This window comes from Anabas testudineus, chromosome 8 (assembly GCF_900324465.2).
Source record: "Anabas testudineus chromosome 8, fAnaTes1.2, whole genome shotgun sequence".
NCBI classification, from domain to species: domain Eukaryota; kingdom Metazoa; phylum Chordata; class Actinopteri; order Anabantiformes; family Anabantidae; genus Anabas; species Anabas testudineus.
In genome coordinates this window covers 18,302,228-18,327,343 of record NC_046617.1, presented here as the reverse complement: position 1 = coordinate 18,327,343, position 25,116 = coordinate 18,302,228, and the positions used below count along the sequence as shown (strand labels likewise).

At 42.4% G+C, this 25,116-nt stretch overlaps 5 protein-coding genes across 11 annotated transcripts; all 5 read left to right on the top strand.

Moving 5' to 3' along the window:
• Window positions 1-967: 967 nt before the first annotated feature.
• LOC113159734 (nuclear body protein SP140-like) lies at window positions 968-6,314 on the top strand. Its single transcript, XM_026356607.1, has 15 exons — window positions 968-1,450; window positions 1,839-2,013; window positions 2,256-2,498; window positions 2,606-2,725; window positions 2,946-3,079; window positions 3,162-3,206; window positions 3,308-3,347; window positions 3,611-3,739; window positions 3,881-4,020; window positions 4,871-4,936; window positions 5,196-5,329; window positions 5,607-5,724; window positions 5,808-5,882; window positions 5,984-6,112; window positions 6,198-6,314. The coding sequence occupies exons 1-15, from the start codon at window positions 1,307-1,309 to the stop codon at window positions 6,294-6,296; spliced, it is 1,791 nt and encodes a 596-aa protein (XP_026212392.1). The 5' UTR covers window positions 968-1,306; the 3' UTR covers window positions 6,297-6,314.
• Window positions 6,315-7,305: 991 nt separating this feature from the next.
• On the top strand, window positions 7,306-13,402 carry LOC113159726 (nuclear body protein SP140-like protein). Its single transcript, XM_026356594.1, is given in 17 exon segments — window positions 7,306-7,821; window positions 8,260-8,434; window positions 8,577-8,867; window positions 8,960-9,079; window positions 9,295-9,428; window positions 9,511-9,555; window positions 10,094-10,133; window positions 10,311-10,409; window positions 10,500-10,609; window positions 10,612-10,630; window positions 10,772-10,911; window positions 11,100-11,168; window positions 11,258-11,391; window positions 12,619-12,736; window positions 12,820-12,894; window positions 12,992-13,135; window positions 13,221-13,402. Coding segments are annotated over 17 exon segments (1,956 nt in total). The 5' UTR covers window positions 7,306-7,677; the 3' UTR covers window positions 13,320-13,402.
• Window positions 13,403-14,160: 758 nt separating this feature from the next.
• Window positions 14,161-17,213, top strand: LOC113149025. The gene is made up of 4 exons (XM_026340881.1): window positions 14,161-14,753; window positions 14,913-14,981; window positions 15,550-15,842; window positions 16,027-17,213. Exons 1-4 carry the CDS (start codon window positions 14,516-14,518, stop codon window positions 16,852-16,854), a joined length of 1,428 nt encoding a protein of 475 aa, XP_026196666.1. The 5' UTR covers window positions 14,161-14,515; the 3' UTR covers window positions 16,855-17,213.
• Window positions 17,214-17,893: 680 nt separating this feature from the next.
• On the top strand, window positions 17,894-20,691 carry LOC113162539 (GTPase IMAP family member 9-like). Its single transcript, XM_026360756.1, has 2 exons — window positions 17,894-18,126; window positions 18,829-20,691. The coding sequence occupies exons 1-2, from the start codon at window positions 18,081-18,083 to the stop codon at window positions 19,791-19,793; spliced, it is 1,011 nt and encodes a 336-aa protein (XP_026216541.1). The 5' UTR covers window positions 17,894-18,080; the 3' UTR covers window positions 19,794-20,691.
• Window positions 20,692-20,863: 172 nt separating this feature from the next.
• LOC113156403 (probable serine/threonine-protein kinase kinX) lies at window positions 20,864-24,959 on the top strand. 7 transcript variants are annotated; one of them, XM_026351587.1, is made up of 14 exons: window positions 20,864-20,996; window positions 21,358-21,471; window positions 21,553-21,786; window positions 21,914-21,988; window positions 22,086-22,219; window positions 22,298-22,351; window positions 22,446-22,494; window positions 22,629-22,757; window positions 22,959-23,020; window positions 23,187-23,232; window positions 23,371-23,715; window positions 23,790-23,990; window positions 24,095-24,188; window positions 24,274-24,959. In XM_026351587.1, the coding sequence occupies exons 3-14, from the start codon at window positions 21,558-21,560 to the stop codon at window positions 24,473-24,475; spliced, it is 1,620 nt and encodes a 539-aa protein (XP_026207372.1). In that variant the 5' UTR covers window positions 20,864-20,996; window positions 21,358-21,471; window positions 21,553-21,557; the 3' UTR covers window positions 24,476-24,959. The 7 variants fall into 7 exon arrangements, with proteins under 7 accessions (XP_026207372.1, XP_026207365.1, XP_026207357.1 ...); XM_026351580.1 differs by having other exon boundaries at window positions 23,172-23,232; XM_026351572.1 differs by having other exon boundaries at window positions 22,629-22,781.
• The last annotated feature ends 157 nt before the right edge of the window (window positions 24,960-25,116 follow it).

Below are 25,116 nucleotides of genomic sequence, written 5' to 3'. Positions count from 1 at the left end.
ATCTAATTGTTGACATTGTGTCTGAAAGTGGTGAATATTTGTATAAATGTCTATCATATGTTTAAATCCCTCCATGATGTTTGAGACCTGCAATTTAGCCATCTGTACCACAATTTAATGTTTGCAATAAAAAATGACTTCTCAGTTAAGTGCACATTATCAGGTTTTATTTAACCTTGATTATACTCTGTAGTCAAACAGAGCAGCTTAATCACACCAATAATCTTTATAAGCACTGGAAAAATGTAAACTAGAATAATATAATGTGTCAGGTGTTAACATGTGTTTACTGTAACATAATTAATCAAACTGTTTTCTTCATAGAGTTGATCCTGTTTTTTAAACCTTAACTCAAGTTAAAGTCTCCTTTCTTGCTTTCTATCAAGTTGTGATTGGACCTTTCGATTAACTTTTAATTTCCTCCTAAAGTATTTGTGTGTATTTCTAATTGCTGTACACTATATAATAAGTAGTTCATCTACTCCACAGTCAGAGCCCTTCAAAACGACCTCCAGCAGACCACGGGTGTGCATGTTTCTGACCAGACTGTCAGGACTGTGCCTCGCTGTGTGTGCACTTTACAGATGAGAGCAGGTTCAGGTTCATGAACTCTTTGGTGGTGGGTCAGTGATGGTCTGGGGAGGCACACCAGGTATCAGGATCAAATCCTCAGAGCCACTGGACCATGTTTGTTTTCTAAACTAGTCGTGATCTTCCAATCCTGCTTTTACTGTTAATCTGTGAGACATAGAGACACGTTCAGCAAAAGAATGTAAAAAAAATCTCTTCTAGTGTCAAAGTTTCCACAAACGTTGCTGTGCACTAACAAAACCTGTGGTGGTGAAAGGGAACCCTCAGCAGCTGCTCGGTGTCTCCCCCTAGTGCCACTCAGAAGAACTGCGACCTACTTAATGAGAGAAACTACTTTCACTTTCCAAACGTCACTGGAGGGAGGAACCGAGGAAACATCTGTGGACAGATCCACCAGAGAAGCTTTGATCAGCCTGGAAGCAGCTCCGCTGTCCCTCGATCAGACCTGTAGTGTTTTGATTTCTGTCGTTTCTCAGTAACCTTCATGTGGCTCGTTCGTGCGCTCACTGTGCGCACTTGGTGACCAGAGTCTAAACACTGTTTATTTGAAGGGGGTCATTGGATCTTTGCACGGTGAAACTGCGGAGGAGGTCTCTGTAAAAGAGTTTAGCTGGTGCCACAGTTTCAGTGTAACTTCTCTTACGCGTGTGGAGCCGCTGTGATCTCGCTGCTCTGCAGGTTTTTCCTGCATTAAAGTGCAGAAGTGTCTGCGCTCATGGATCCGCTGTATTTCCTGGAGTCTGAGGATCTGCTGCGGTTTTTCCACTGTAAGAAAACAGAGATGTCCTGCATGGAGAAACCGCACACCTTCCTCAGCCAGCTCAGGGACCACGACCTGATCCCAGAGGACAGATACCAGGTGAGGAACCGAGGCGCGAATGTTGCGCAGTAGTTATTTGGCTCCTCACACGCACCCACGTCGTCATAGCGCAGTTTCACATTTGAACGAGTCTAATGAAGGTTGAGCACTGGGCAGGTCTTATGTGTCGACTGCTGTAGACTTTCACAGTGTCTCACTCTGTTTATCACATTGAAATGAAGTTTATTTAAAAAGAACATCCCAACAATGAGAATAAGAATCTTCACAGACAAACACAACATAGATGCATCTACAGCTGAGATAACATCACACCCTCACATCCCAAATCCTCCAGTATTATTAGGACCTTCATCTTTGTTGAATTACTCAGGATAAGTTGAACATTTGAAGTCATATCCTCCAACTCTCATTTCTTGTGTGTGTGCAGAAGGTGAGTCGCATGAAGAGTAAAGAAAACCTGAAGAAGGCCGTTTATGAGATTCTGGACTTGTTGGAGAGGAAGCGACCACAGCACATCCATCTGTTCTGGCGTTGTGTCTTCGAGGAGGTCATCATGAGCCAATACCCAACCCTGCGTCTGCTGCGCAACAGTCTCATGGACGGTATGACTCTGTTTTTACACAGTGCCTAAGAAACTAAAAGAACAGAAGAAGAAGTCATAAAGTATCCTTCACTGAAACATCCATAAACAGTCCCAGTGTGTGCAAGTTGCCTGGAGAAAATTCAACCCACCGAAGTGACTGTTTTACAAAGCACTGATGAAATCCAGCTGCATTGTGCAGGTCGACTGTTGTTTAATGTCCAGGTCTGATTTCTCGATCATCTGCCTTTATTTTAATTTCAGGTTCTTACAGATTTCATGAGCCTTTTTCTGAGGAGCTGGAAAAGAAACAGACAAAGAAAAACAAAATGAAGGATGTTTCCGAAGAGGAGGAGGAAGAGGAGGAGGAGCTGAAGTCAGTGAAGAAGAAGAGGAAGCAGAGAAGACAGAGCGTTTGTGATGATGATGAGGAGGAGGAGGAGCAGCCCGGTCCATCGTCTTTGTTGACCCCAGGTCAGAGGAAGAAGTCCAAGAAAATCTGTTTCTGTAAGTCACCTCCACCTCAGAGTGCTTCACCCTTCAACTTCCACTGCTGCAAACTCAGCTTCTATCTCTGTAGTTAAGGGATTTTTTTTCCTTTTTGAATTTTCCAGCTTCTCCCTTGAAGAAGGGACAGAAGGGCGATATCTGGACCTGGGGACTCTTTCGGTCCCAGCTGCCTGTGAACTGTGGAGACCTGGAGGGGAGTTTGAGCAAACAGAGACTGGCTCAAGGTCAGAGGGACAACGTAAAACTCAGTGAAAGTAAAAACTAACAGAAAGTTAATTGAGACCAGTTATTGCGCCTTAATATCAATAATCATGTAGAACAGATTTGGATTTTACGAGATACAAAGATCAGTCCTCTAACTGGACAAAGACACGAGTAGCATGTGTTGGAGTTCACAGCAGGTGATTCAGAGTTGAGATTAATACGTTCCTGATTCTTTTTCAGGGGAGAAATGCATTCTGTTCCAGAAACAGTGGTTTACTCCTGGTGAGTTTGAGAAGCGTGCAGGAAAGGAGAGCTCAAAGAACTGGAAGTGGAACATTCGATGTAACGACATCCCCCTGGGAAAACTTATAGAGGTTTGTCAAAGAGAGAGTTTGACTTTGAAACGCACGTGGACTGTGACACAAAGTATTCCACTCACGGTTTCTTTCTGTGCAGGAAGGTCAGCTGACATCCACAAAATACAAAGGAGGCTCCAAGAAAGTACGAACAACAAGTGGTGAAATCATTTCAATAAATTCAGATCCAGTAGTGCGTCCTCGTGTTTCCATTTATTCTTATCTGATCTTTTTTCTTCCTGTTAGGTTAAGAAGTCCCTGTTTCCATCTGACCAAGAAGTTACAGGTTTGTTGTATTAGTGCAATCAGTGATTTTAGTAGAGTCCAGGAGTTTTTCTGGGAGGAGCACGGTAACACTTGCACCTCTGAGAAAAAACACAGACAGAGTTAGTATTTAACTGCAAGTGTATGAGAAATGAATGATGTGTGAAATGATTTTCTTCATCAAATGAAGTCACAGGTGCTGGTTTCTACAAGTGCTGATGTGCATTGAACAATAAACATTACTGAAAGCCTGTTAATCCCACTGTCAACATGTGTCCGTCTCAGACGAAGACGAAGAGGTTGAGGAACCGACTGAGCAGCAGCAAGAAGACGAAGACGACAAAAGCCAGACAGTGTTCAGAGTAACATGTGGAGCTGAAGCTGGAACTTTACACAAAAAACGTTTTGCATCAGGTGCTTTAGCCTGTTAGACTTTGTTAACTTCTCATTTTCAGTATTTTGCCGTGATAAATCTGTGACTAGTATAATGATGTTTGAAGTAAACCAACCAAACCCAGCTAAGTGAGTCCTCTCCAAACCTTCTACTCCCGACAGGAACCTGTGGGAAGAGTATTCGTACTGAGACGAGCTGGATGACCCCTGTGGAGTTCGTGAAGGAGGCATCGTGTCAGACAGACGCTTTGTGGAGGAGAGACATCAAGTGGGAAGGAAAACCACTGAGTGTCCTCATACAGGTGAATGTGATGAAGGTGATTTCACAGTGTGTGTGACAAGAGTCGACTGAGGACATGTTGAAAGATGTCAAAAGTGCATCTTTGTGTCTTCTGAGAGAAAGAGGTGAAGATGACGCAGTTATAATCCTGAAGGTTTCAGTCGTGGTTTATTTGGCATCATTTATGGTTACCATAGTTACCATGATAACAGCATTAGCTTGGTTTTGTTTAGTTTGGATTAGAAGTTTTTTTTATTTGTTCTTTTACAACATTGAGGCGGTAGAGTGTGTTGAAGTGTGTTGAAGTGAGAGGTGCTTGTTCATTTTAAATACTGTAGGATGGTCAAAACGTAGAGTGCTTTCCTCTTTTAGAAACAGGCAAAAGGAGTTCTGTTTTAGGAGTGAGTCACTGAATTTCCATGAAGACTCTGGAGCCAGGCCCCCTGACCCGCTGCCGTGTATTGGGTCAAATTACCTCCACGCATGTGAAGAAATGTTTCTTGAGCTCAAAAGATAATTTTTCTTTAGTTTTAGTCTCTTTTATATCATAAAATATTTGTTGACAGACGATATTTCTCATCGTAGTTTTTATTTAAAGAAGTGAAAACTGTCACGAGACTAAAGATGCTACAGTACAACTAGACTTACAGTAATATACAGAAAGACATGACAGGTTCTCAGTAGACTGCAGAAAGAAAACATACTGCATCTGAGACTCTGATCAGATTCAGGTTTGACAGCTTTTTTACCAGAGCTGCTGAAGAAATACATACATTTACTCTACATGTATTTACATTTTTCAGTACTTTACTGAAGTATTTTCATTTTGTTTTGTCAAACAAACAAAGAGACTGTTAATTTGTCTATTTCAGGAAAAAAAACTGATCCACAAACTGCTGTGTGATTGCAGCCTGTGCAAACCAGATCACAAAGACCTGGTAAGTGTGTTGATGAGTCTGTTTCAGAGAAGACGTTCTCTGTCCTCATTCTGCGCTGAGTATTAACCTGTATGAACAGACAGAACAGGACATTTAAAAATCTGTCTCTCACAATGAACTACAAAGTCTGAACCTTACTGATCACAAAGGGAGTCGTTTTCTCAGTGACCCAGCACATAATGCAAAAAGATGCCAAATATAATTGCCGTGTGTGTGTGAACAGTGTCGTCGTCATGTGCTGTTTGTGTTTGTCTGACAGGAGAATCAGAAAAACGATGATGAGTGTTGTGTCTGTAAACGTGAAGATGGACCAGACCTGGTGGTTTGTGATCACTGCCCTCGCTCCTTCCACCAGATGTGTCACCTGCCGCAGGTAGAAGACGCCATTTTGGGGTGAGATTTAATTAAACATGAGCTAATTGTTGTTAGTTTCTTCTTTTATGTGCTCTCAGTCATTTTTCTTTGTAGTGTTAATGTTTGTGTTGATTTTTTAACCTTTGTGAATCTGCAGAATGTCTCTTTAATATAATATTAACATTAATCACCTGTTGTTTTATATTTTAAAGCTGCAGTATTCAACATTTTATAGCATCTTTAAGCTCATTGTTTTGGTTAATTATGGTTTTACTGTTGCCATCTTGTTTGTTTGTTTGTTTGTGTGTGTGAGCAGGGATGACAAACCGTGGATGTGCACATTCTGCGTATTCAGAACTACTCAACAGTGGCGTTACAGCGATAAGCTGGAAACACGAGCAGCTATGTCCCAACAAATATCGCAACACATGCTGGTGAGCACACGGTGTCTCTGTCTGTACGTCTGTCCATCTTCACAGCTGTTTGTCACTCACTGCTGCTTCTCCTACATCTGCAGGAATGTCACTATCTCCTCCTGTATCTGTACAGTGTTGATGAGGAACAAACATTTGCTTCAGACTCGAACCTCGTTGTAAGTCTGTTTCACCACTGTCCCGTTGGTCTGTTCACTAAATAACCTGGTTACTAAAGGAATCTCATTGTAAGCACATCTTTGATTACTCCTGCTCTCAGTCTGTTATCCAGACTCCGATGTGGTTTGATAAAGTAGCCGACAAACTCCAGAAGAAAGAATATCAAACAGTTGGAGAGTTTGTGTCTGACGTCCAGCTCATTTTCACCAACTGTGCTACATACAACCGAGTAAGAAACAACTCTCAGACATCAACAGTTAAAGGACATTTCTAATAAATACTGTAGTGACAGTGACTGCTGTGATCTTTTTCAGGATAATGTTGAACTTCTGACCAGCGGCAGTCGACTGAAGGAATTATTTGATGGAGAATTAAAAAGAGTGTTTAACATCAGTGAACAGACTGTCGACTGATAAACTGTGTTTTCAGGATCAGTGTTTGTTGGGAACATGTTCTGTTCTATAGTATTTAACATATCTCGATGGAAATATGAAATGAAAACTGGAATTTTGTTTCACTTTCATCTTTTGATCTTAAACTTAAAATGTCTTCAATGAACAAAAACATAAAAATAACTGGATCTACTGATCTTTAGTTAATTAAAAGAAATCAAGAGAATTTAACTTGTATTACGTTAAAATGAACTTTTTCTCCTGGTGAACACCTGACACGTCAGGTTGGGACGATCCTCCTCTTTCCTGCTCTTTATTTATTTCACTCACTGAAGTTACAGAGTGTTACGAACTTTTATAAGTTGTCGAATAGTGAAACCAAAGATTTAATATTTGAGTGATTTTACAATATGAGAGTTGACACAGTGTAGTCAAAGTATTTGATCTCCAAAATACTTTACAGTGTTTACGGGTGAGAACTTACAAAATATACCTGTTACTGCTGTTGTACTGTTTGTTGCTCTGAGAATTTTTCTGGGCATGTTTTTCTGCTTCTGTCGGTTTTTAAAATAAAATCTATTTTTGTTTACATCAGTGAATCAGCAAACGTCCAATGTGACTGATCCTGCAGGTGTTTCTACACAGACATTAATCCACAACTAGAATTTGTGTCTAACTAAAAGTACATCAGTTGGTTTAATTGCATCTTCTCCTTCTCTGATGTGCACAAGCATCATTGTGAACAAGCAAAACCTCTGGTGGACTAATGAGGACTTGAACTAATCGCAGTGAACGATGCAGGTGAAGATCCTCGGTCTTCCAGGTGAGGTTACCTGGGAGCTGAGTCCAGCTGCCACGACTGAACCTCTGATCTGGTTCCTATCAGAACCCAGAGTGACATCAGTTCGTGTGTTTCCTTCTGTTGATCCAACGCATCATGATGTGAGAGGGAACAGCAGCTGCTCGGTGTCTCCCCCTGCTGCCACTCAGCAGAACTGCGTCATATCAACGGAGAGAAACTACTTTCACTTTCCAAACGTCACTGGAGGGAGGAACCGAGAAAACATCTGTGGACAGATCCACAAGAGAAGCTTTGATCAGCCTGGAAGCAGCTCCGCTGTCCCTCGATCAGACCTGTAGTGTTTTGATTTCTGTCGTTTCTCAGTAACCTTCATGTGGCTCGTTCGTGCGCTCACTGTGCGCACTTGGTGACCAGAGTCTAAACTGTTTATTTGAAGGGGATCATTGGATCATTACACGGTAAAACTGCAGAGGAGGCCTCTGTAAAAGAGTTTAGTAGGTGCCACAGTTTCAGTGTAACTTCTCTTACGCGTGTGGAGCCGCTGTGATCTCGCTGCTCTGCAGGTTTTTCCTGCATTAAAGTGCAGAAGTGTCTGCGCTCATGGATCCGCTGGATTTCCTGGAATCTGAGGATCTGCTGCGGTTTTTCCACTGTAAGAAAACATTGATGTCCTGCATGGAGAAACCGCACACCTTCCTCAGCCAGCTCAGGGACCACGACCTGATCCCAGAGGACAGATACCAGGTGAGGAACCGAGGCGCAAATGTTGCGCAGTAGTTATTTGGCTCCTCACACGCACTCACGTCGTCACACTGGGTGTTTGAATGAAACGCGCGCCCGTGTGAGAGCGGGAAACGTATGAGGAGGAGGTCAGAGCAGTTCTTATAGATTTCATAATAAGCTACATGCAGATTTATGCTGCTGTGGAATCATTTAATCATTCAATATCCCTTTCTTTCTTTCTTTCTTTCTTAAGGTTTCTCCCTAAACTTCATCAATTCATAAGTAATAATTTGATTTAAGTGCTAAAATAAACCAATGAACACTGAAAGATTTTATTATTAAAGTAACAAAGTGGATTTGAGCCTGCAGAAGATGGTGAAGTGAAGCAGTATGAAAACTGACATAGACACTTACTCATTTGAAGTCGTATCCTCCAACTCTCATTTCTTGTGTGTGCAGAAGGTGAGTCGCATGAAGAGTAAAGAAAACCAGAAGAAAAGTGTTTATGAGATTCTGGACTCATTGGAGAGGAAGCGACCACAGCACATCCGTGATTTCTGGGGTTGTGTCTTCGAAGAGGCCATTGTGAGCCAATACCCAACCCTGCGTCAGCTGCGCAACAGTCTCATGGACGGTATGACTCATTTTTAATAAAGGAGAACAACAAGTATTGAAGTGTGTCAAATCCATCATATGTTCATCGTTGCTCCAGATTTATAAAAACAGGCCTTGAATTATTTGAAACTTCATTCTTTCACTGCTTTGTTTGTTTGCAGGTTCTTACAGTTTTCATGAGCCTTTGACGGAGAAGCTGGAAAACAAACAGACAAATGAAATCAAAAGGAAGGATGTTTCAGAAGAGGAGGAGCAGCTGAAGTCAGCGAAGAAGAGGAAGCAGAGAAGTCAGAGCGTCTGTGATGATGATGATGATGAGGAGCAGCTGAAGTCAGCGAAGAAGAGGAAGCAGAGAAGTCAGAGCGTCTGTGATGATGATGATGAGGAGCAGCCCGGTCCATCGTCTCTGGTGACCCCAGGACAGAGGAGGAAGTCCAAGAAAATATGTTTTTGTAAGTCACTTCCGACCTTTGACTTTCACTGCTGCAAACTCAGCTTCTATCTCTGTAGTTAAGGGATTTTTTTTCCTTTTTGAATTTTCCAGCTTCTCCCTTGAAGAAGGGACAGAAGGGCGATATCTGGACCTGGGGACTCTTTCGGTCCCAGCTGCCTGTGAACTGTGGAGACCTGGAGGGGAGTTTGAGCAAACAGAGACTGGCTCAAGGTCAGAGGGACAACGTAAAACTTGGTGAAAGAAAAACAGAAAGTTCATTGAGACCAATTATTGCGCCTTAATATCAATAATCATATTGAACAGTTTTGGATTTTACGAGATACAAAGATCAGTCCTCTAACTGGACAAAGACACGAGTAGCATGTGTTGGAGTTCACAGCAGGTGATTCAGAGTTGAGATTAATACGTTCCTGATTCTGTTTCAGGGGAGAGATGCATTTGGTTCCAGAAACAGTGGTTTACTCCTGGTGAGTTTGAGAAGCGTGCAGGAAAGGAGAACTCAAAGAACTGGAAGTGGAGCATTCGATGTAACGGCATCCCCCTGGGAAAACTTATAGAGGTTTGTCAAAGAGAAAGTTTGACTTTGAAACGCACGTGGACTGTGACACAAAGTATTCCACTCACGGTTTCTTTCTGTGCAGGAAGGTCAGCTGACATCCACAAAATACAAAGGAGGCTCCAAGAAAGTACGAACAACAAGTGGTGAAATCATTTCAATAAATTCAGATCCAGTAGTGCGTCCTCGTGTTTCTGTCACAAGTCTGATCAAGGACTCCATTGACAGAGACATACAGGGTCAAATAAGTATTACAGAGAACTTCTCAGGAGGAGACAGTGCAGTGTGTGTGTGGAGGTCAGAGTGTGAACCGCAAGTGGCTGATGATGTCACGGCCAAGATGGCTGACCACCAGAGAGCATGTGGAGCCGACTTAGGCAGATGGAGGCAGTGAATGCTGGGAATGGCGGCTGGTAACAGTGGGCTGAGTCCAGGAGAGCAAATGAACAGAGAAAGACAGTTTAAATCCTAGCACAGTTGATGATGGTTATGTATATATAGTCCAGGGAAAACCAGGTGCAGCCAATCAGTGGGTGAGGGAGATTAGGCTGGAAGGATGAAACAGGAAGTTGACCAAAATAAGGGCATGAGGGAAAGACAGACAGCAAGGAGGCTGGAATCATGACAGTTTCTACTTATTCTTACCTGATCTTTTTTCTTCCTGTTAGGTTAAGAAGTCCCTGTTTCCATCTGACCAAGCAATTACAGGTTTGTTGTATTAGTGCAAATCAGTGATTTTAGAGTCCAGGAGTTTTTCTGGGAGGAGCACGGTAACACTTGCATCTCTGAGAAAAACACAGACATAGTTAGTATTTAAACTACAAATGCATGAGATGTAAATGATGTGTGCATGTAAAGGTAAAATCTATCTCATTCTTTGTTTAGTGTCTGATGAAGAAGAGGGGGAAGACGAAGATGAGCAGTGTGAAGCACTGAAAGATCAGCCTTCATCGCATAACAAAGAAAGTTCCACCGACGCCACAGGTGCTGGTTTCTACAAAGTGCTGATGTGCATTGAACAATAAACATTACTGAAAGTCTGTTAATCCCACTGTCAACATGTGTCCGTCTCAGACGAAGACGAAGAGGCAGAGGAACCGACTGAGCAGCAGCAAGAAGACGAAGACGACAAAAGCCAGACAGTGTTCAGAGTAACATGTGGAGCTGTAGCTGGAACTTTGTACACAAAAAACGATTTGCATCAGGTGCTTTAGCCTGTTAGACTTTGGTAACTTCTCATTTTCAGTATTTTGCTGTGATAAATCTGTGACTAGTATAATGATGTTTGAAGTAAACCAACCAAACCCAGCTAAGTGAGTCCTCTCCAAACCTTCTACTCCCGACAGGAACCTGTGGTAAGAGTATTCGTACTGAGACGAGCTGGATGACCCCTGTGGAGTTCGTGAAGGAGGCATTGTGTCAGACAGACGCCTCCTGGAAGAAAGACATCAAGTGGGAAGGAAAACCACTGAGTGTCCTCATACAGGTGAATATGATGAAGGTGATTTCACAGTGTGTGTGATGATACATGCATACTAGACACTAATAGCCTGTATTGTATGTAATTCTGTACTTTGATGAACTTCAGTTCACTGTAACTAGTCAGGGAGGTATTGGGAGATCCAAAGGATTTTTCAAATGAACAGAAAGACACTGTGAATTTGTCTATTTCAGGAAAACATCTTGAGGATCCACTCACTGCTGTGTAACTGCAACCTGTGTAAACCAGATCAGCAAGACCTGGTAAGTTTGTTGTGGAAACCTGTCCTACACTGATCTTAGAAATCAATGTCTCTGTTAATGAGAAATAACAAATCCTTTGGCTTTGGCAGGAGAATCAGAGAAACGATGATGAGTGTTGTGTCTGTAAAGGTGATGAAGAAGCAGAGCTGGTGGTTTGTGATCACTGCCCTCGCTCCTTTCACAAGACGTGTCACCTGCCACATGTAGATGACGGCATTTTAAGGTGAGATATGATTAAAACTTGAGAAAATGAAAAAACAACAACAACAAAACAACTATTAGTTTATTAGTTGTCACTGACCAGTTCCCTTCAGCTTCACTAATTCTTAATCACTTTAGCATATTTTAGCTTGTTGTTCTGAATAAACTCTATGAAAATTTAGAGTACATCATAGTACAGAAATAGCACGTTGTAAAGTCGCTATCGATTTTCTCTTAGCAACAAACAGACTTCTGTCTATACTCGTCTTGTTAGATCTTGGTGCTGCATTTGACACGCTAGAGCATTTTATTACACAGACTGGAACATGTCATTGGGGTTAAAGGAAGAGCACTAGGCTGGTGTAAATCTTATCAGATAGATTCCAGTTTGTACATGTTAATGATGAGTCTTCCATGCACACAAAAGTTAATTACGGAGTTCCACAGGGTTCTGTACTTGGGCCGATGCCGATTTGGTTTGGTCCTAAAAACTCAGACACTTGATGTCTAATCATATTCTTACCCTAGATGACATATCATTGGCCTTAAGTAACACTGTGAGAACTCTCTGCGTTATCTTTCACCAGGATATCTCCTTTACATCTTACGTAAAATACATCTCTAGAACTGCCTTCTTCCACCTGAGAAATACTGGCAAACGTAGGAGCATCCTGTTCCAAATTGGTGCTTGAGTCTATGCATCTCTTACTTCCAGACTGAACTACTATAATTCACTATTAATCAGATGTCCCAACATCTCCTTAAAAACAAAAATAGAGCTTATAGTTAGAGCTGGATCAGGTGATTCTGGACCATCTCTTAGTTATGCTGATATAGGTTATTCTGCTGGGGGACCTCTACTGAAACACTGAGCTATTCTCCTCTCTCCTATCATCTGGACAGGTCCAGCACCTGTCCAGTGTTTTTCAGCTTGTTGTTGTTGTTGCCTGCTGTTCTTTTCTCTCTTCTCTTTCCACTGACCCCAACCATTCAAGGCAGATGGCTGCCCACCCTGAACCTGCTTCTGCTGGAGGTTTCCTCTGTTAAAGGAAGTTTTTCCTCTCCAATGCGGCCTAGTGCTGCTCAAGTGGGGTTGTCGGGTTTTCTATATAATTCTGTTAATCCTTAATCACTGTAAGAAGCCTTGAGACGACTTCTGTTGTGATTTGACACTATAAAAATAAAATTGAATTTAAAATGTAATTTAATATAAAATATATTGATATGTTGTGTGTGTGTGTGTGAGCAGGGACGACAAACCGTGGATTTGCACATTCTGCGTATTCAGTGCTACTCAACAGTGGCGTTACACTGAGGAGCTGGAAACACGAGCAGCTATGTCCCAACAAATATCACAACACATGCTGGTGAGTACACGGTGTCTCTGTCTGTACGTCTGTCCATCTTCACAGCTGTTTGTCGCTCACTGCTGCTTCTCCTACATCTACAGGAATGTCAGTATCTCCTCCTGTATCTGTACAGTGCTGATGAGGAACAAACATTTGCTTTAAACCCAAACCTCTATGTAAGTCTATCCTCTGCTCTATGGGCTGAAACAACATAATAAAGTGTTTTAAACAGTTAAACTGAGCATTTCATTCCTTTCTGCTTCATATCCACAGGTGAAGAACTACTCCGCTGTTATCCAGACTCCGATGTGGTTTGATAAAATAGCCGACAAACTCCAGAAGAAAGAATATCAAACAGTTGGAGAGTTTGTGTCTGACGTCCAGCTCATTTTCACCAACTGTGCTACATACAACCGAGTAAGAAACAACTCTCAGACATCAACAGTTAAAGTACATTTCTAATAAATACTGTAGTGACAGTGACTGCTGTGATCTTTTTCAGGGTAATGCTGAATTTCTCACCAGCGGCAGTCGACTGAAGGAATTATTTGATGGAGAATTGAAGAGAGTGTTCAACATCAGTGAACAGACTGTCGACTGATAAACTGTGTTTTATTATTATGCTGTAATATACAGCTCAGTATTTGTGGGAAAATGGTTAAAAAATGTTAAGAAACTGCAGAACATACAACTAAAAAATGATCTAACTTAAATTGTGAATATAAAACGGGTTCAGAGAAAGTGAAAGTTGGATTTGATGGTTTACAGACAGTTCATATTGTGCTACTGATGATAAAGTGTCTCAAAAAGACAAATAGAAAATAGTCTCACCAAACTATTTTCTATTTGTGTGTTTCTTGAAAATGAGCTCTAGAAATAACCAAAGGTTTGACATCTAAGTGTTTTTTAAAGTGGAAGATTTTGCACATTTCAAATTAAGAATTTTAAATTTTACTGTATTTTATAAATAAGTAAAAAATAATGTTCTGTGTTTTGCTCCCTGATTTTTTTTACTGTCGTGTTTTTTGTTGCTTGTGTTTTTAAAATATTTGTTTGTGCAAATCTTTATTGATAAACTGATAAATCAAATGGAAATGGACCTCCAATAATAAACCACTAAGTCTGGTAAAGCTTTATTCCACATGCCTGAAACGTTTAAATCACTCTTTGAAAGTGGCATTTATTACAAAAGTAATTTTAAATACTGTGCAGTTAAAGGTTAAAACAACAGGATAACCTCTGGAAGTTCAGGAAACTTTCCAGAATTAATAATTGGATCTTTTCTGGAATCTTATACCGATGAAACTATATTTTTATAAGTTTATATCCAGTAATTTGCACCTGCAGATGAATGATTCTGTTCTCTGTAATGAAGGAAGTTAAATCTTCTTTATAACTCATTTTAAAGTCTGAATGCTGTGTGAACCTGGGGGCCTGCTCCATGTGCGCTCAGCTGACGTCACCGGCACAGTTGCCGACAGCAAATCTGTGCTGAGAGCTGCGCAGCCGCTCTGCGCATCCGTCAGCTGGGGTGGACAGTGCAGCCATTTCTCTGCCCCTCATGAAAAACATCCAGGAGGGGAGCGTTTGTCCATCACGCACATAACTGCGCCGACGCACGGGAGTCATGACTTCAGCAGCGCAAACTGAACTCTGCGTCGCCGACTGAGATCCGCGATCTCCAAACTTTCTCCCAATCCAGCGCCTGCGCAGACAAAACACAGCTCTCTCCTCCTCCTGCTCCTCCATTTGGCTTCTGTTCTGTCTTTTCTCTGTTTTCTTGTTTCTGTTCCAGCCATGGAGGGAAATGTGCAAGGAGGCAGCAGCGACGTCGCGGTAATGCACGTGAAAACTGAGGCGGGGGATGAAAATACATCCGCGCTGGTTTTGGGCAGTCATGAGCCGCCTGCGCCCTGCGGAGATACCGCATGCAGAGGAGGAGGAGGAGGAGGAAGAGGAGAAGTGGATCAGACTGCAGAGGAGCTGGCTGACACAGAGCTGCAGGCAGCCACGACAACTACTCCCGTCCTGCTGTGTGAGAGCTCGGCTTGATTTAGAATTACGTTTCCAGTGATTCATAGCTTTAAAGGCTTCATGCAACATGTGGGGCTTCGTTTTTACATCGGTGTCATGTGGAAATGCATCAAAGATAAAGTACACGCTGTTCATGTGTTGCTCTGTTTGTTACCTTTAGATCCAGTGGGTACAGACCGGTTCTTCACCACATCAGGAGATGGAAAAACATACCTGAAGATAGCTCCAGGTAATCAAGTGTGAGCATCACCTCAAACTGTTTGTGTCAAAGCGAGGCCGATATTCTCTTTAATTATTTGAATTTACTGCTTCTGTTGTAAATGAAACAAGTTTTGTTACTGGTGACCTGAAGATATCACGTTTATTTTTGACATTTCACAGACTAAATGATTAATTAAACATGCGCCACTTTAATCAGTAATGAAAAATAATAAGACAAAATTAAACTTATTGATGTCTCAAGTTCTTACAATGGGGTTCCAAATATAGCATTATTGCATTCAGTGGGTTGGAGGAAGGGACCTCCAAAAAAATGTACTTCATAATTACAGGATGATATAAGTTATTAAAACTTATTAAATATTAAGTTCAGATGTTTGTTTTTTTGTCCATAAAATTAAATTCTACTACTAAAAACTCCTCTGCTTTACTTTTCTTAGCCTTGGGAAATTGCTGAATCATTGTATTTGTGTAGTTTTGAGGTCCTTTAAATCCGTGCGCAGCTCTTACTTTAGATGTATCTCATCCAAATCCATCCACATAAGGAGAGAACCTCAGTCGTCTTTGTCCTGTCTCAGCTTCAGTGATGCCGTCTGCTCCTTCTGAGAAGACGCTTCCCTCCGGCTCGGATTTCTCCTCCAAAGCTGTTTTGTGTCTGATCGAGGCCGTCGGGCGCCGCTGGGGCCTGTACGAGACCCGGGAACGCTCCCAGCTCTTCCAGAGCGTCCAGGAGGAAATGGCCTCCAAGGGGCACATACTTCCTGTTGAGAAGATCCGCCGCAAGTGGAACAACCTCATTGTCACATACAAGAGGGTCAAAGACCGCAGCCGGGAGACGGGACACGCCAAAACGTCCTGGGAGTTCTTTGATGTAAGTCTGAAAAGAAAAAAAATCCATGATCATTGGCTGGAAGTGATTCTACTGTTGACTGATTGTGTCAATAGTTTATGATAGTTTCCAGTTTCCCAGCTTTACTGTTGGAAGCTGCGTAGATGTAGTGTGAGGGTGAAAAGCTGAGGTTCAGTTTCAGTCTCTGTGTCTTTTCCTGCTCTAGCTGATGGACGCCACGCTCTGTGACACTGTCGGTTCTCAGATCATCAACAACAAGCGGAACAAAGGTGCCGCCGCTGTTCCCGCGCTGACCTGTCCTCCAGCGAAGATCGCTGCTAAATCTCAGCTTCCACAGCCCAACACCATCCTCCGCCCTAATAACGCTGACTTTGCACAGACTGGAGGTGGTGTGGAGTCGGTGGGTCAGGGAGGTGCCACCAGCCAAATCATCAGCAGCTCCACCAGCAGCTCCACCAGTGCTGCAGAGCTCAAACCCCTGATTGTGCTTAATGGTGACATCGTTACCACCAGTATTCATCCGGCCACCATCGTTCCATCTCCATCTTTTATCTCCTCACCTTGTTCGACAGAAACAGCCTCGACTTCTACTACGAGTGGCACAGACCCCAACACATCACGCTACGTCAACTGCAAAGCTCCGTCCTTCCCATCAGGTGTTGTACCTTTTCGCCTCAGTGTGGCCTCTCACAGCAGCAGCTCCTCATGTCCTCCTTCCTCCTCCTGTCTCACGTCTTCTGTCGCCACTTCAATATCCTCCACAACCGTGCCGGGAGCCGAAGGACAGAACCAGAAAGCAAACAAGGAGCAGAGCAGCGCCGGTTTGCTCCAGGAGATTTTGAAGCGGCAGGAGGAGCAGGCCTACCAGGATCGCGTGGCTCGGCGCAGGGTCGAAGCCAGAGAGAAGCGGCGCGAGAGGAGGGAGGTGCGGATGGCGGAGTCCCTCGGCAGGATAGCCACAGCACTGGAGCTGCTCTCCTCCAAACAGGACACAGTCATTGCCCTCCTGCAGAGACTGGCTGATCGCAAGTGATGCAGGAAAAAGACCTGAAAGCCTTAAAGGTTTTTTCTCATCTTGGGATCAGGCTGATGAAAACTTCCTGACACTCGTGGTGACTGGACAGATTGAGATAATGCTGCAGAAAAGAGTTTTGGAAATAAATAAAATCTCATGAACTGCTGTCCTCTGAAATCAGGAAGAGTAAAACACTGTTATTACTTTGTTTACATTTCTCTTTACTAACATACAGATATTCTCCACAAAGACTCCGTTCATAGATTTAGTCTCACTGTTACACACGATCAAGACTTTTATTAGAAACAACCACAAACAGTGAAATGAAAAATAATTTCCATTAATCTGTGAAAACCCAGGAGAATATTTAACTTTTATTAAAGACAAACGCTCATTACATATAAAGTCCGTAGTATCAAGTATTTAGACTCTTTAAAACACAACATTACCAATAGTAACTTAGTGTGTGGTCACGTCCACTCACATGTTGCATTTTTGGGAGGTTTGTTGTGAAATATTGAAGAATCTGACGTCTCTGATCCTTGAACAGTATAAATATAAAGTACATGTGGTTAATTTTATAATAATTCAACAACATAAAGCAGTTTGACATCAGAACTGAACATTTGAGCATTTTAAGTTTTAACAGCTGAGGTCAAAGCATCTTCAAAGCAGTAAAGGATTCTGGCCTGTGGGTGGCGCTGTTCCTTTACTTATTGGTTTTAGTTGGCTGGAGTTTTCATCACTTTGCACAGCTCCATCAGACTGATATAAAACAATGCTGCCACCTGGAGTTGAAGTGGATTCTCTGTTGTTTTTTCTGTGACATGGTGACATCTGGTTCACTTTAGTATTTTTATTTAGCATTTCCTCCCTGTGTCACTGTTTCTGTGTGAAGTCTCTACTGTTCCAGGTCTGTAATCATTGTCAGGAAGATCCCTTTTCAGACCTTTGACCTGTAAACCTGTGAAACTTTAACCAGTCAGCCTGTGTCCTGCCCTCATTGCACCATCCTCAGCATTCTTTCACTTTCGTTTTCCGCTTTATAAAACGTGGCTTGACGCACACAGACAACAGAAGAAGTTTGGGAAGAGGAGAGAACTGAATACGGAAACGAGGACCAGTCAGCTCCTGCAGTTAGAAAGTACAGAACTACTGGAAATACTGCGAGGACAGCAGGAATACTCAGCACAGTACCCAGTACTGATAGTAAAGTATTAAAGGTCTCAGTAACTTTGACAGTGATGGCTCTCTGCGCGTCTGATGCTGAAAAAAAGGATGTGGGAGAAGGTGAGAATGGAAAATGAACTCTGAACTCAACATGTATTACTTCAACATCTACTAATGCATCGATTGATCTGTGGGGGGGCAGCAGAATGGTTAATGACGTCATCACAGTCCCGTGTCTATTGGAGCAGGAAGAAAACAGCAGCCACCACGTTAAGATCAGCTGGTACTGATATAAATAACAGGGGAAGCAGAGTGAAGACAGTAGACACAGTGTTGTGTGGAGGACTTCTAGCTTCTGATTGACTAAACACAGCTGACTGAAGATAATAATAATAATAATAATAATAATAATGTATACTATATAATGATGATGAGCTCCTTCATAGTGCGCAGACGCAAAATAATATATAGGTGATAAAAGGTGCAACTGGGGAACTTTTTATTGATCATTTGGCTGAAGAGACCATTTAAATCAAGTTGAGGGGTAACAACTTCCAGAGAGACATAGAGAGACAGGCACAGATCTATTCACTGACCCACTTCAGCCTGTTTCTCACATCTTCAAGTTATAAAACACTGAGTCCTGTTTGTGCGTTAAGAGAAACAAAACATAACAACATGTGAAGCGCTTGTAAAACATGATCAGCGAGGTGTTGAGAGGAGATTTCACTTTTTATTAACTTATACTCAGGTAAAACCAACTCCACCGACTGTAAGTGTGCTTTTTGTTTAATAAATCTCCTTCTTTTGTTGGATTCACAGAGGCTCAGCCCTTGAGGATTATGCTTATTGGAAAAAGTGGAGCCGGCAAGAGCTCGAGTGGGAACACCATCATCGGTAAACAGGCGTTTAAATCGGACATGAAGCTGACCAGAGTCACCCACTGCTGCGAGAAGGAGGTTGGCAAGGTGGGAGATGTTCCTGTGGCCGTGATCGACACTCCAGGGCTGTTTGAGACGCACCGCAAAAAGGATGATGTTCGAGGGATTCTGAAGTGCGTCAGGCTCCAGGAACCAGGACCCCACGCCTTCGTGTTTGTAGTCCCTTTAGGAAGGATGACTCTGGAAGACCAAGAAACCAACACAGTGGTGGAAAAAATGTTTGGGGAAAAGGTGTGGGACTACACCATCGTGCTGTTTACGCACGGAGATCGCCTGGAAGGAAAAACCATCAACGACGTCATCAGCGAGAGCGACGAAAACCTGCGCAACTTCCTACGAAGGTGTAGTGGTGGCTTCCACGTCTTCAACAACAAGAACCCGGAGGACCAGGACCAGGTGACCACCTTCCTGGCCAAGATCCAGACCCTGATGGCCCTGAATGGAAGAGGTCATTACCACACGGCGCTGTATCCAGAGAATGAGAGGAAGATCAGGGAGAGACAGGAGTGCATCCTGAAGGAGAGAGAAGCTGAGATCAGCCGCAGGGAGAGGGAGCTGCAGGAGCACCACCAGGGGGACGAGCTGGAGAGGAAGAAGAGGGAGCTGTGGAGGAGAGAGGAGGACAGAGCCAGGAACGAGGCGGAGAAGCAAACCAGCACCAACACCTGGATCTTCTTGTTCCTGGCGCTGGTGGCTCTGATGATTGTGTGGGCTGTTAGTCCTGTTAGTCCTGCTGGTAATGTGTTAGTACTGCTGGGAGCAGCAGTCCTCGGGATTTGGATGTTGCGGGAAATGTTTCCAACTATTCACAAGATAATACCATGGCTTTCTGAGAAGACTGACTAGATGTGCTGTGAGATAAAGAAGCATTCAACCGGTTTCAGTCCAAATACCTGACTTAGAAAACATGTTAGAAATGTTTCAGTGAGGAAGAATTAACCCACTGTAAAACAAGGAAATGAGCATTTGACAGATTTAACAATAGAAATGAATTAGAATGCAAAAGAAAGAAAGAATAGAGGAGTCTCTAATGTGTCATCACTGCTGTGGCCGGCTGAATGTAGCTGGATGCTCACGGTGCAGCTGATCAGAAGGTTCAGAAGGTTCAGAAGTAGCCTACTCGGGTAGTAGTGAAAATACTGGAGGAATACTGCAATAAAGGTGGAAACACCTCTCTGAACTCCTTCCTCAACTCAAAACTTCATGTTCACACTTTCAAATGTGTCAAGTCTCCATCTTCATTTATTATTGTAGTTGAATCAAAGTAAAGACGAAGATCTGTTCCTGTAGAGAGTCGGTGTGGAGCAGAACCAGCAGCCGGTGGACCGGGTACTCAGTGTACCACCTCTGTGCTGTTGTGAGTCCACCAAGTCCTGCACACCCCCACACCGACTCCTGCTCTTAAACACTGTCCTACCTCCTGTTTCTCTGCAGACTGTCCACCCTGCGTCCCCCACCCCCTCATCATGTTGTGCAGACGAGACATGTTTCACAGTTGGTACTGAGCTGCTTGATGGATAGTTTGCACTTCTCTGAACTGTGTTTACGCCGTTTCCTCTAATTGTGATTTCATCCTGAACTGATCACTGAGAAAAACACTGTGTCATATTTAGTCTGTTTCTAGATTTAGATTTAAAGATATTTAATCTTTGTTGCACGTTAACCTGCAGCTTTCTGTGAATTCCTCAACATATAATTAAACCTTTGATCATTTTTTGATGATTAAACTTCAATAAATGAACCAGCTCATGTCCTGTGTGCTTGTTTCTCCTGGTCTGATCCTTCTCAGCCCTCTGCTGGCAGCTTCCTCTGAACTACATGTTGTTACTGGAAGTTTGAAGTGAGCTGAACTTCAGTGTAGTGATGCAGTGGTTGTGTGGGAGGGTCCGAGGGTGTGTCTGTCAGTTTCTGTTTCAATTCCTCTGTTGAAGGACAGAAGAGGTAAAACACCAATCTGTGACTGTGTCTGGGATTCTTCTGGTCATTTAACAAGGTGGATTTGAAGGATTCATGTTCGGTAGTTTGGACGAAGCAAGTAAGAAGAAAGAGGTAATTTATATAATATATCATTTATCTACATAGACTGCTTCAATTTTCCCAATCAGAAGTTGCAATAAATAGAAAAATAATGTGGTAGAACTCATATCTGCAGATCTATCAGCGGCCTTCAGGGGATTTCAGTCGGTTCAGTCTCGGGTGAACTGGATCCGATCCCAGCTCCTCTCTGGACCGGTCGACGGGGCTGAAGTTGGCTTCTGATTGGATGGTTCCGATTCGACAATTAAGGGGGGGGGGGGGGGGGGGGGTAAAACCTGATCCGCTTTTATTGTAGTGAACATTTGTCAGAAGAGTTCTTAAATCGTTTCAGACTTGAGAAAACACTGAATGAAGAACATGTTGTGTTCTTTAGGAAAAGATCTGTTTAGAGATGGAAAACAGAGAATCACAAACAGCTTAACAGCTGAAGGATGAGTCACATCTGTGCAGCGCTTCTCAGGCAAATAATGAAACTAAGTTAGACTGGGTGAGTAATAAATAAATTAAATAAAAATAAAACAGCAGTCTGAGATACACCTGCGTTTATTCTTTTAATTTCTGCAAATAGATCAAATGAAGAGGGAAAATTTCAGGATACGACTCTACACTGAAGAACAGGAAGAGGTTTACAGGAGACACAGGCTGAGGAAAAGAAAGAGAGTCAAATACAACGAAGGGTACGATGATGATGATGAGGAGGAAGAGGAGGAGGAGGACGAGGAGGAGGAGGAAGACCAGAGTGACAATGAGCAGCCAGGTCCATCCACCCAGAACACCAGAAACCAGAGGACACAAGAAAACAGTGAGTCTTTAGGCATATACAAATATAAATAATACAAATAATATAAATTCTCCACAGAAACTTATTTTTCACATAACTACACTCAATATAAAAGACAATTTTTATAATTTCTGAAAATGTCCCACAGTCCCATGTACAGGACTCCTGTCTGTAACATGTGGAGACAAAGACGGCAGCCTGGATATAGAGAAGCTGGACAGAGGTAACATCTTACTTCATAATTCATAAAACAAAATGATTAGTTTTATTATTTGTCCTTTATTTTGGTCTAATTCGTGTTGTGTGTGGACTCTGTGCAGGTGAGGAGTGTATAGAGTGTGAGGGTCGCTGGTTCTCTCCTCCTGCCTTCGAGGACTTTGGGGGAAAGGGTGCCAGTAAAAAGTGGAAATCGACTATTTTCCACAATGAGAAGCCTCTGCAGGTTTTGTTCGATGTAAGATTTCTGTACATTGTTGTTTTAATACAAACTTACAATCAAGACAAACTGTCTTAGTTTTTGCTGTTGTCACAGGACGGCTTGTTAACCACTAAAGGATTTAAAAGGAGAGCAACCAAGACTGCAAAGGTAACGTCAGTATAAAATGTGATGTTGATTTTGTAAAACAACTTCATGCAACCTGGAAACTGAGTGATAAAAAGGTTTTGTTTTGTTCTTCCAGCCAAGGAAAAGGTTGTCATCACACTACGACTCTGAGAGCTCCTCTACAGGTTCATCTGCACTTTGTTACGGCTACAAACCTAAAATAATAAAATAAAACGTTAAACAGAGTGCATGTTAAGATTATTCCAGCAGAAATTCAACAGTTTGTTGAAGTGTATATATCTTTGTTTCTCTGTCAAAGAGTCAGAAATACAATCTGCAGAAGAAACTGAGGAGGATGATGTTAAAGATGACGACTGGCTTCCAGGCAGTGAGGAACTGGAAGAGAGTGTAGAGGCTGAACGTGGAGCAGAGGTTGTAGACTCAGGAGGTGGAAAGAGTACGGAAGAGGAAGGTAAAATGGAGAATGATGATGTGCCTGCTGTTTCTGACAGTGACAGCAGTGTTTGTGAAGGTTTGTTTCACACGTGAATCAACATCTGTAGCAGCTCTATTGATAAAATGAATGTTGGCAAGTGAGGCTGCAGCAGGTTTCTTTGTGGATGCATGACTCTAACTGCTCTTCTTCCAGAAAGAAAGAAGAAATTCAATGCAATGAGGAAACTAAAAGTAGTTGTCAACAGGCTTTCAGAGGTAAGATACAGAGAAACTGTTGTCGTGTTGTAGTAGTGGCCATATCATCATCTACATAACTTAATTTACAACAAAGATTAAAACAACATAACTCCAAAAACTGTTGATACAGCAGAGATGAAGAATACTGCTCATATGATTCTGTATATAGTATGATCTGTTGCAGGCCAAGAGAGGCCATCAGTCCAGCTGCATGGAAAATCCAGTAGAGGGTCTGTAAATGTTTTTCTAGTCGTCCTACATAAGCAAATTAAATGGAAATGAAACGACAGAATCACTTGAATTTCTAAGTACAGAGTCGGGAATTGATTTTTAAAAAAGAAACGCCAACAACGTTCGTTTGTGAACAGACAGTGGATGTAAGACTCTGGATGAGGAGGCACAGAGTACAGCGATGACTGAACACAGTGGTTTGGAAATAGATGGAGCCTCCGTCACATCAGCTCAGGATGTCTCACAGATGTCAGATGTCTCATCCGTCCCTGAAGACGTGTCCAGAAATGGAGAGGAGTTCATGCAAAGTGAAGACGGACACCAAGAAATCAAAACTGAAACTTCTCCAACTTCCATCTACTTATCTGCTACATCGAGGATGTCCCCAGAAATCAACCGTGACGTTGTAAATAGTTCTGAAGACACACGACCAATCAGCCTTCTCACTGCCAACCTCGGTTCCTCCCCTCAGCTGGACACAGGTCAGCATCAAATGATGGTTTAATTATTTCAATGTCAGTTTCATCATTTGATTGACACATCGTCTCTTGCAAAGACGACTTGGAGGAGAACGAGGATGGAGAGTTGGAAACAGGCTTTTGTGGAAGGAACCAGAACAAACTGGAGATAAACGAGCATCTTGACACGTCAGCGTCTGAAGAGCGTCAACCTTCTGCAGCTGTGAATGTCAGAGACGCCCCCTCACACACAGAACCCATACAGGAAGATATTAAAGATGAAGGAATGCAGGAAATGAGTGAGTTGTTGAGACATCTGAAATAATTGTTGTGATCTTTTTTGTTTGTTGTCAACTGTTTATTCTTCTTTTAAATGTTCTTTCTTTTCTCTTTTCTTTTACAGGCTCTTCCTGTAACTTTGACCATCTGAGGCACACAGACGCCACCACATCTGGTCACAGTGCAGAAGCTGTACAAACAATGAAGCTGGAGCCAAGGTAAAGACTAATGATCACATTATTCTGTTGAGCTGGGCTTAACTTACTGCACAGACACAGACATAAAGTGCATTTCTCTCCACAGTCTTCCTGAAACAACCAGGGCCTCAGAGAGCGGTCATTCCTCTCCCATGGTTGAGCGTCCGTCATCAATACCCTTCGTTAGACCTAATCTGGATTTGCTGGACCTAGAGCAGCTCAAGCGAGAGAAAATCAAAATGCAACTAAAGGTATTGAAATTACAGGAGGAATATTACAGTCTAAAAATAAAGGAACTGAAAAAATAGAATAGCTTCATTGGAAACTGTAAAGCTGAGAGTACTGTATGGATAAAAAAAAAACATATGCGATTATGAGTTGTAAAAAATATCATAATCACATATAAGTATGATATCAATATCGCTTTAGATCCTCAGGAAACTTTTGTTTGTCCGTGTTCAGGTTCAAACCAACTGTTCAGGTTATTCACTACTGAGTCGTATCATTGTCTCCATCATTCTCATCTGTGGTACTTTGTGTTTTTAAAAATATTCTTTTGTAATAATTTTTACATGAATTTGTGTTGGTTGTGTTGAATGTTGGAACAGGAATGATTGTTTTGAACCTCACTTTTTCTTGGATTGCAAATTCTAAACAAATGACTCACAAACAAGTGGTGTGTTGTCACGGGACCATCCCAACACACCCTTCTCAGAGATTACTGTACTGTCTATAGCAGGGGTGCAGAGATAGTTGGAAAACATGCAGGACTGTGACTCTTAAGGACCAGGGTTGGCCACTCCTGGTCTATAGAAACATTGGCCGCTCGTGAACAGGTTGTTTTTATAACCTGAGAGCAACTTGAAGCTGACACACATTAAAGGTGAGGTTTCATGAGACATGAATGTGTCGTATGAACTGATTTATGTATTTACGTGAAGCACTTGTT

What these genes read in the sequence shown, in the direction of transcription:
- LOC113162539 (XM_026360756.1), top strand. Translation starts at nt 18,081, where the DNA reads ATGGCTCTCTGCGCGTCTGATGCTGAAAAAAAGGATGTGGGAGAAG. An exon ending in AAAAAAGGATGTGGGAGAAG is followed by an intron (nt 18,127 to 18,828) that starts GTGAGAATGGAA and finishes TTGGATTCACAG; the next exon opens with AGGCTCAGCCCTTGAGGATT.
- LOC113156403 (XM_026351548.1), top strand. Translation starts at nt 21,558, where the DNA reads ATGAAGAGGGAAAATTTCAGGATACGACTCTACACTGAAGAACAGGAA. An exon ending in CTCTGAGAGCTCCTCTACAG is followed by an intron (nt 22,495 to 22,628) that starts GTTCATCTGCAC and finishes TCTCTGTCAAAG; the next exon opens with AGTCAGAAATACAATCTGCA. An exon ending in CTCCCCTCAGCTGGACACAG is followed by an intron (nt 23,716 to 23,789) that starts GTCAGCATCAAA and finishes TCTCTTGCAAAG; the next exon opens with ACGACTTGGAGGAGAACGAG.
- LOC113149025 (XM_026340881.1), top strand. Translation starts at nt 14,516, where the DNA reads ATGGAGGGAAATGTGCAAGGAGGCAGCAGCGACGTCGCGGTAATGCAC. An exon ending in ATACCTGAAGATAGCTCCAG is followed by an intron (nt 14,982 to 15,549) that starts GTAATCAAGTGT and finishes GTCCTGTCTCAG; the next exon opens with CTTCAGTGATGCCGTCTGCT. An exon ending in CGTCCTGGGAGTTCTTTGAT is followed by an intron (nt 15,843 to 16,026) that starts GTAAGTCTGAAA and finishes TTCCTGCTCTAG; the next exon opens with CTGATGGACGCCACGCTCTG.
- LOC113159734 (XM_026356607.1), top strand. Translation starts at nt 1,307, where the DNA reads ATGGATCCGCTGTATTTCCTGGAGTCTGAGGATCTGCTGCGGTTTTTC. An exon ending in TCCCAGAGGACAGATACCAG is followed by an intron (nt 1,451 to 1,838) that starts GTGAGGAACCGA and finishes GTGTGTGTGCAG; the next exon opens with AAGGTGAGTCGCATGAAGAG. An exon ending in CTTCAGACTCGAACCTCGTT is followed by an intron (nt 5,883 to 5,983) that starts GTAAGTCTGTTT and finishes TCCTGCTCTCAG; the next exon opens with TCTGTTATCCAGACTCCGAT.